This window comes from Hyalella azteca, unplaced genomic scaffold (genome assembly GCF_000764305.2).
Source record: "Hyalella azteca isolate HAZT.00-mixed unplaced genomic scaffold, Hazt_2.0.2 contig9189, whole genome shotgun sequence".
Classification (NCBI taxonomy): Eukaryota; Metazoa; Arthropoda; class Malacostraca; order Amphipoda; family Hyalellidae; genus Hyalella; species Hyalella azteca.
In genome coordinates this window covers 15,262-24,919 of record NW_025939266.1, presented here as the reverse complement: position 1 = coordinate 24,919, position 9,658 = coordinate 15,262, and the positions used below count along the sequence as shown (strand labels likewise).

At 39.4% G+C, this 9,658-nt stretch overlaps 2 protein-coding genes across 2 annotated transcripts in view; both read left to right on the top strand.

Moving 5' to 3' along the window:
- Window positions 1-269: 269 nt before the first annotated feature.
- Window positions 270-2,765, top strand: LOC108675368 (beta-1,3-glucan-binding protein-like). The gene is made up of 4 exons (XM_018163371.2): window positions 270-366; window positions 858-960; window positions 1,202-1,273; window positions 2,621-2,765. Exons 1-4 carry the CDS (start codon window positions 297-299, stop codon window positions 2,763-2,765), a joined length of 390 nt encoding a protein of 129 aa, XP_018018860.2. The 5' UTR covers window positions 270-296.
- A 1,343-nt stretch (window positions 2,766-4,108) lies between these two features.
- LOC108675367 (beta-1,3-glucan-binding protein-like) overlaps window positions 4,109-9,658 on the top strand; it is an 11,819-nt gene continuing 6,269 nt past the window's right edge. Inside the window, exons 1-4 of the mRNA XM_047881944.1 lie at window positions 4,109-4,158; window positions 4,358-4,397; window positions 7,920-7,979; window positions 8,260-8,361. Coding sequence (XP_047737900.1) covers window positions 4,379-4,397; window positions 7,920-7,979; window positions 8,260-8,361 — 181 coding nt within the window. The 5' untranslated portion in view covers window positions 4,109-4,158; window positions 4,358-4,378. The remainder of the gene's footprint in view (window positions 4,159-4,357; window positions 4,398-7,919; window positions 7,980-8,259; window positions 8,362-9,658) is intronic.

Below are 9,658 nucleotides of genomic sequence, written 5' to 3'. Positions count from 1 at the left end.
AAGTGCATTAAAGCTCAAACAGTGCACACTAAGTGCATTTAAGCTCAAACAGTGCACATCAAGTGCATTAAAGCTCAAACAGTGCACACTAAATGCAATAAAGCTCAAACAGTTCACACTAAGTGCATTAAAGCTCAAAGAGTGCACACTAAGTGCATTAAAGCTCAAACAGTTCACACTAAGTGCATTAAAGCTCAAAAAGTGCACATTAACAAATTTAATCACTTCAATGTGCCTGAGATTGTGTGACTCCCCAAATAAAGCCTACAAGTATCTAACTTATTTCAGCCATCTGGATGATGCCGAAGAATTTCGAGTACGGTCTTTGGCCGGCCAGCGGAGAAATTGATATCGTCGAGTCCCGAGGTAGGATATGTTAAGGGGAGCGTCTGGGTCCAAAATTGACAATTTTGGCTCCTCCGGTTTTTAGTCTCTTATTAAAGCTGACATTCTGACCTATCAAACGGTACCAAAACCATCTCTGTATGTTGATTTATGCGTTCACGGCAGATCACGAAAAGAAGGGCAAGGGGTGGTGGAGTTCTTTAACATTAAAATACTAACCACGTAATATGATTATCAGCAGAAGCTAAATGTTTATCAATTAAAAACATTAATCTGACATTTTATATTACATTCGTCCAAAAATTGTTAACCGTGTTTAAAACACTTAATGGTCGACTTAATGTTCGTTACTTAGCGTTATGTGATCGATGTGTGCACTGTCACTTTTAAATAATTGACTGTTACTTTTGAATAATTGACTGTCACTTCTGAATAATTGACTGTTACTTTTGAATAATTGACTGTCACTTCTGAATAATTGACTGTCACTTTTGAATAATATATTGCCACAGGTAACGACAACTACGGTACTCTTGGCAACGGTTTTGCTGGTACCACACTGCACTGGGGCCCAGCCTTGAACCTCAACAAGTATAACCTCACCCACGCAGAATAGTAAGTTCTTAACTTCAATTTAGAATAAAAGTGATCACGTTTTCTTTTTCTTCTTGTTTGGTCGATCAGCTATATTTTTCGGTAACATTTTTTTGCATTTTAATGAGCGCATATTCGTATAATAATTATGCATGTAAACATTGTACATCTATACTGTATGAATGAAATGTTATGAACGGATAAATTCTATTGCTGAGAGTTTCATTGAGGGTAAAAGTGACATTAATTTCTTGGGGATCAGCTCCCCCGCCAACGGGACCTTCGCCGACAACTTCCACACGTGGCGCTTGGACTGGACGCCCGACGACATAACGTAAGCCTGCGGTCACTTATTATAGCGGTTTATATAGCGGTTAAGTGTTTATTAGGCCGTAGGCCTGTCGCCGATTCTTAATATTACAGAACATCCACAGCTTGTTGCGGGCTTGAACTCGCAACTCGCTGCTTCAAATTTTCTTAGTTTAACCGCCCGGCCTCCTCGCCGATTCTGACCAGAAACTGGCGCACAGAGCTGGGATCGAACCCGCGCCTCTCTGCGCCAATCTTGGTACTCTGAACTTTAACCACTGGGCCACCCTTGGCTGCCTTGAAAATCGCGACTAAATGCAAGTGTTGGACCAGGCATTGGTCATGATGGGATGCATCATGGTTGAAGATAGATGATGATGTCATAAGGTTAACCCGCGAGAATTTCCGTCTTTCAGTTCAGCTTTGTTGTTACGTCACTGAGATCCAGTTATTCACCACCTCACCCCCCCTTCTTCTTTTTCTTCATTCATTTTACACTTTTTTCCTTTATAATCGGTGATTGGTCAATGCCCGTGACGTCACTGAGAGGCGCGGGGTAAAACCGGGGGGCTTTGCGCCCCCCAAATCAGGGGTTTTCCGTCATTGGCAACGAGAAACGTAAACAAACCCGTCATTCCCATGACGGATTGGTCGACTGTTTTGATCGCATTTCGGTGATTGGTCAATGCCCGTGACGTCACTGAGATCAGTGACGTCACAGGCGAACAACAAACTACATCCGCAAAAATGAGCTTCTCATTGGTCAACCTAACACTAGTTCAACCATGGTGGGCATGTATGAACAACCACCGTATATCATGCACAACTAATAATATGAAGATATAGTGTAGTAAAGAATCCTAACCCTCTCATTTTAGTGTCCCTGGGCCAGGTTAAAGCCAAACTAAACTGTTTTCAATCAAGCAACAGTTTCCTTGATGGCATAGCTACTCTGGTATTATTGTACACCTCTCAACTCTTAACAATGATTTTTTGATATTGTTTCGAACATTCTGTACTCATCCGAAATGTGTAGATGTGGCAACTAATAATATTCTAGATATGTATTCAATTTTACTTATTGCGTTTGCAGCAGATTGTTATGTAATCAAAATGAATAAGATTTTGTGAAAAACGTAGAGTAATTTATTACGTTGGCTCCTACGTGAAAGTTGAAAAGAATTTCTCTTGTTCCAAAATTTTTCGAGAATTGGCCATCATTAGAACCAATACATAATTTAAATCAACAGTATTACCGAAGCCTCTGATGAAGCATAAAAATTAAATAGATTACGTAATGAGTATCTTACTTTCGCATAGGCATAAATCATGCTTAAATTAACATATACCATAAACAATACTGGGTCGCCAGGTTCTACCTAGACGACGCGGAAATTTTAAAGGTGGACCCCGGCACCAACTTCTGGGACTTCGGCGGCCTGGCATCCAGTGGCTACGAGAACCCCTGGCGCTACGGCACCAAAATGGCTCCCTTCGATAAGGAAGTAAGAGAATAGTGAGCAAAAGAGATATTAGTCTTTTCACAGTAATTTTATTATAAAAAATTCCATCGTAATTAGTTGTATCTGTCTCATTTGACTTGAACAGATTATTAGCATTGTTTTACAAACTAGGGTTTAAAAATCAATTTTATTTATGATTTATTCCAGACTGCTTTCATAAATGAATTTGTTCGCTACGTTCATAGCATCCATCGTTCGAATGTTCGTTTTTCTTGGTGGCAATCATGTTTTGCACCATCATGTACGGCATGTTTTACACCATCATGTACGAGGGGGGACCCAAAAAACCGGGCTATGTCCAGTTTTTTACACCGGAGTGTCCAGGCGAAGTTTTTTATAGTGTCGCATCCTCCCAACATGTGAATATGCTAAGGACTTCCCTCATTCGGTATGCCTCATGGATGCACTAGAATGCCGTGTTCCATTCTCGAAAATTTTTATTAATGACACTTGTGTCGCGGGCTCGTCGTCTTTTGATGATGGCTGATATCCGCGACCAATGTGCTGCCATAAAATTTTACTTTCTTCTGTAAGAGACTGGCACGGAAATGCTACAGATAGCTTACATTCATGATGAAATAGGAAGAACGGAAGTTTTTTAGTGGTTTTCGAACAAGCCCAACCATAAAACCTAACCCTAACCATGCGTTTTAAATTCAATCCCACAAAATTAAAGTCGAAAAATCGAGGCCGTCCTGAAATAGAACCAAAAATAGCGCTTGAAATAGTTAACTGGAGCAAGTGAATATATAATAGCAAAATAACACGCTCGAATAATCTGTATAACACAAACCGATTGGTACTTGCACAGTTACATCAATGACCTCTTCTTTATCAGAAGAGGTCATTGAGCAGATAAACAAGTGAAGCTGGAAGCTGTTTTCGCTTGCAGTTTTTACAGCTAGTGTCCAGATGTATGTGATACTCAACGTTATCGATGCAGCGCCAAAGCTATAGGACTTTTATTAATTACGGAATACGTCAACTCAATTTATTAAGAACAATGTAAACTAGATTCATTAGAGTCTGATGTTTTTAGCGCATTGTGTCATTGATGGAAAAAGGTGATATTGTGCTCGTCATGTCCGTCTGTCTGTCTGTCCGTCTGTCCGTGACTTCACGTTATCGTCGACGAGAAAAAACGCTCTCTGTCACTCACTGCAGTGAGTGCTGAGTTATATTTTTGTTCAAATACAAGGAAGAAAAACATGAAGTGTGTGCGTAAGCGAGGTGCGGCAGTGAGCCATGAAAAAAAATTACCCCAAAGCGGAAAAACCTGTACGGGTAATCCCCCTCACCCCCTGACTATGAACCTGTGTTGCAAGCACAGTGCATACAAGCCGGCAGACGCGCTCGGTCATCACTGGCAGCAGGAACCGGTGCTTAGGTTGCGGATAGACTCCTGCGTTTGGTATTTTTTTTAATCCGAGACGAGACGAGACGAGACAACAGGCTCTGTCCCGGTTCGCAATAAAAACCGGGACAATTTTCAGCCTTCCGTTGGAATTCCGGGACGATACCGAGACGAGACGAGACGTCCCGGTTATAATNAGGCTTTTATATTCATTTAGAATAGAAGTGTTGTTGTTGCGGATGAGAGCTTCTGAATGTTCCCAACACAAGCTTGTGAGTAGTGTAATGTTTACTGATGCAGGCTTTTATATTCATTTAGAATAGAATAGAAGTGCTGTTGTTGCGGATGAGGGCTTCTGAATGTTCCCAACACAAGCTTGTGAGTAGTGTAATGTTTACTGATGCAGGCTTTGATATTCATTTAGAATAGAATAGAATAGAAGTGTCGGCACTGAAGAAATAGGCCCATGGCCTGTTGCCGATTCTTGAAATTTTCGTGGCTTGATTCACAAGGGATCCGGCCTTTGGGACCCGACCTTTCCATAGCTAACGATTGATAGAGATAGCTGCTGGACTTATTGCCTACAATTTAAGACGCATTTATAATCTTAAAGTAATAATTCCACTTGCCGCTCATTCTTAACTTACGTCTTTAGTGCGTCTTGAGTTTTGAGTCAAAAATGAAGAGTTTAGAACATATGAACGCTGCTTTCTTTACAGCGCTATACTCCCGTGACGCGATGGTCTCCTCACGTAGTTTACATTTCATGTTTTGTGCATATATAAATCAATTATTTGCAGCTACAAAGTCGGAACTTTAAATACAACATATATACCATATAAATATGAGCATGTCTCAATGTAAGATGGCGGACATGATGTCACAGTAGAGATTTGGGACCAAGAGTGAATACGTCCATGAAAACAGGTTTCATGGCGGGATTTGCATGAAATTTCGCTTTAGTATTGCGAGATTATTCTGTTCACGCTCTCTTTTACTCCAATGATATTGTGTTCTCTGGTACCCGATATTTCTACGTCCTGTGCAAATACATATTATTTACTGTCATATGTCATAAATTTCAGCGTAATCTAATGTAAGATTCTGACGTAAGCTAATTTCTAATCATTTTACGTGTATGTTGCATGATAGGAATAATATTAATGTATAAAACATAACTAAGTCAAATCTTGAAGAGGTGAAATTTGATGTGCTTGCGTTGTTCGCCGTTCAATGACACGTTTAAAATAGTCTTCCTTTTATGCGGGTGGGCAGGGTGGCCGCTAACCATTAAGGGCAGGGTGGCCGCTAACCATTAAGGGCAGGGTGGTCACTAACCATTAAGGGTAGGGTGGCCACTGACCATTAAGGGCAGGGTGGCCACTAACCATAAAGGTCAGGGTGGCCACTAACCATTAAGGGCAGGGTGGCCACTAACCATTAAGGGCAAGGTGGCCACTAACCATTAAGGGCAGGGTGGCCACTAACCATTAAGGGCAGGGTGGCCACTAACCATTAAGGGCAGGGTGGCCACTAACCATTAAGGGCAGGGTGGCCACTAACCATTAAGTGCAGGGTGGCCACTAACCATTGAGGGCAGAGTGGCCACTAACCATTAAGGGCAGGGTGGCCACTAACCATTAAGGGCAGGGTGGCCACTAACCATTAAGGGCAGNGATGTGGTGGTGATAAATTTTGTCATGGTTTACTATACTTCCATTAAAAGTATGTTGAAAAACACCAAGTGAATCGAAACAGCGAATCTAAAAATATAGCAAAAGTTCTATCAAAAGCCATGTTGCCGTGCGAAATGCACACACAAACGTCAGCTTGCTGAACAAATTGTAAAATTTATTCCTTTAAGATGAAAAATTAATAATATAACAATATATTCTGCGATATTAAAATCTTTTATTACTTATTATCTTAATTTTTATCTAACAATTACTTTTTATCTTAAGGGACGAAATTTCACAATTTGGTCAGCAAGCTGAGTTTTTTGGTGCAGCGATTACAGCACTCAAGCAGAGCGCAAGTTTCGTAGCTACACTAACAAAATTTGGGGACCGCCCAGGCGTCGGCCGAATAGTCGATACACTCGGCGCAGAGTTATCCTGGGTCTGCTTGGCCTCCCGTTCGAAATCAGTTTCTGGTCAGAATCTCCTTTCCGACTTTATAATCGCTTTTGATTATGACGAGGGCATAAATTAATAATTAATTATTTCTTAGTTATCATGTACAAATTATTGGACGCTCCATAACCATTGTATTTTTATTGTTATCTTAATTTCAGCTACTTATTATATCTCCTTTACTTTGGAATTGAGACTGAAGAAAATCTTTCTATTTATAGTTTCACACCTAAAAGAAGAACTGAAATTGAACTAACTTTGTTATCATTCTCCTCTTTCGACATTCATTGAAGATTTGAATCAAGACTTGAACACAAATGCCGAGCCACATCTGTCCGAAAAATTTTCTTTGCAAATTAAAAAATTTCCGTCGTTAACAATAATAAACGAAAGAATATATTTTATTTCGAACTTGCAGTGCTAATATTACATATGAAATAGGATTTAACTCGAAGCTATCAATATAAAATCGATTGTAACGAATCGTTTTAATTTCTTACGCGTTCAGCACTTCAATGAGGGATCATTACACAGTAGTCAATCGAGGCGCCAGCTGTTGCCTGAATCTAATCAGTTCCCTGAATCTAATCAGTTCCCTGAATCTAATCAGTTCCCTGAATCTAATCAGTTCCCTGAATCTAATCAGTTCCCTGAATTCCTTGAATCTAACCACTTCCCTGAAATCCTTGAATGTAACCACTTCAGAGTGCGGATCCAAATCCAAAATTTGGATCCAAAATCCTGACAAATCCAAAATCCAAAATTATGTGCGACACAAGTACGTAGACAGGGCAGCTAGGTGCATGTGTCTCATGTCGCAGTCCAATTCCACGAGGAAATAGTTGCGATTAATCGGGTAATATAACGTAAAGATGTTTAAATAGAATACAAATGCTGACATCTTTAACTGCATATAACTCTGAAGTTGAAACAACATTTGAATGAACAGGTTGATACAGGAAATGAATAGAAATGATCAACATATCATTTTTGATGACAATTGAGATAAATAAATTAGAATCTCATAGACATAATTTAATTCATCATAGACGTAATCGTGATTTAAGCCTTCAAATTTCTTTGAATCAAAATCGTAAATTTTGTTGGAGAGAATTTGAAAATTAGCACATATAACTTGAATAAGTCATCTTAGATTCTACAGGAAGTAATTCTGCGTGATCAGAGATTTGAGAATTCAGAAACTTATCTAAATCGTTGCACTCAATTTCCTGCAAAATGACTCTCCGCCCTTCATTTAAACATCTGAATGACTAAGCAGAAGGGAATGACTAAGCATATTGGAATGACTAAGCAGAAGGGAATGACTAGGCAGAAGGGAAGTCTTTTGTTATACGCTCATATTGTGGTTTTCTCGCAGCTCAACAATGCTAGTGTGTAGATTGCAGCTCCCCTGTTAACTACAGTGTCACTTCGTAACACATGTGCTAAGCTCATGTGTTCAGATAGAATAATATGATATGTGTTCAGTTTATAAAGCTTTATCAATGGATATTTCTCCCAAAACATCAAATTTTGTGAATTTTGAGTGTTTTGTTAGATAAATGTTGGAAATTAGTAGGGTGGTGAGAAGCGTCTGTCATATTATTTCTGCAAGACAACACATTTTTAAGATGATTTCTAATTAATTAATTTGCCCGACAGCCGCCAGCATGAAGCTGCTTTTGGTTCTCGCCGTCACCGTGACAGTCACTCACGCTGCAGGTACTATTAAGCTTATTAAGCTATCAATTATTATTAAACTATTAATAAGAACACGAAATAATTGAAAAACTCTGGACAACGTATAAGAAAGTATAAAATCAAATGATTAATATTTGTTCTGCGCCTGACAACTCATTCGAAAGTATAAGGATAAATTATAAATTTTACTTGCCTCCATACAATATATTTGAAAGTTTAAGGTTAAATTATCAATTTTGCTAGTCGCCATACAATATATTCGTAAGTATAAGGTTAATTTACAAATTTTGCTTGCCGCCAGACATCGTGGACCCCTGCTCGTGCACCGCCTTCCCCTGCCAGATCTTCAACGACGAGTTCGACTTCTTGGACTTCAGCGCCTGGGAGCACGAGATAACATTGGGTATTTTTAACTGTAAAGTGTTGTTTTATCATTTTTAAACGAAAAATATGCAATTGTGGTGAAGGGACCAAGGGTGGGCGCCTTGCCCCAAGCCCATGGTCCCATTGCCCCAGGGGTGGGGCAATGGGCCCATTTTGACATTTTTTACAAAATAGTGTTTCATTAAAAATTGAATAACTCTATAGGCGTCTAATTCACATCATACATTCCTCATTAGTTGCACCTTTAAACCACCTCGTATCAATTAAAACTTCATCAAAAATTTAGTTTAAAAAAAGTGGGGGGCGCGCTGCCCCACGTTGCCCTACTTTTTTCGATTTCGATATAGTTTGGATTATATTTTGCAAAAAGGGGGGCGAGGAGGGAAAATCGAAAAAATGACAAAAAATCCCCTCCACCACCCACAAAAATAAAAATTTGAAAAACGAGAAAGGTAATTTTTTAGATATGGTCTTTACAAATCGAATGATACGTGTCTCGATGTTGTAGCACGTTATTTGTAGGAGGAGATACATTTTTAAAGTAACCCCTTTTTCCGTTTTCTATGAATTCCACGTTTTCTTTAATTTTTTTCGAAAAATGGACGCGAACAATAAGTTCTTAGATTTCTGTTTTACATATGTGTACCAAGTTTCTGAGTGATCCGTCTGTAAATACAGAAGTTTTCCGCGACCGAGACGCTCCCCTTAAGCAAAAGAAAATTTGAAGCAGTGAGTTGCGCGTTCAAGCCCGCAACAAGCTGTGAATGTTCTGCGATGTTAAGAAACGGCGACAGGCCTACGGCCTAATAAACGCTGAAATTGCTATGTTATTATATGATTCGTTTATATATTATAATTATACAGTTATTACTCCGCTTTAAGCTTCATCTCGGCGTCGCGGGCGATTCATGACATGGATGGCAGGAGCTTCGCTCTTCTGTAAACTCCAAAGCCATTCACTTCGCAAACCATCACAATTTTGTCTCAATTTTTTAAATAATGAATTAGTTTCGGCACATTTTTTCCGTGTTTTTCTTCGAAGCATTGTTTACTAATGTTCATCGAGATCGTTTAGATATGTTTTTCAATCATTTACTGTCTATAAGAATAGAATAGAAGTGTCGGCACTGAAGAAATAGGCCCATGGCCTGTTGCCGATTCTTGTTCATAGAATATAATAGAAGTGTCGGCACTGAAGAAATAGGCCCATGGCCTGTTGCCGATTCTTGAACTTTTCGTGACTTGATTCACAAGGGATCCGGCCTTTGGAACCCGATCTTTCCATAGCCTACGATTGATTGAGATAGCTGCTGGAC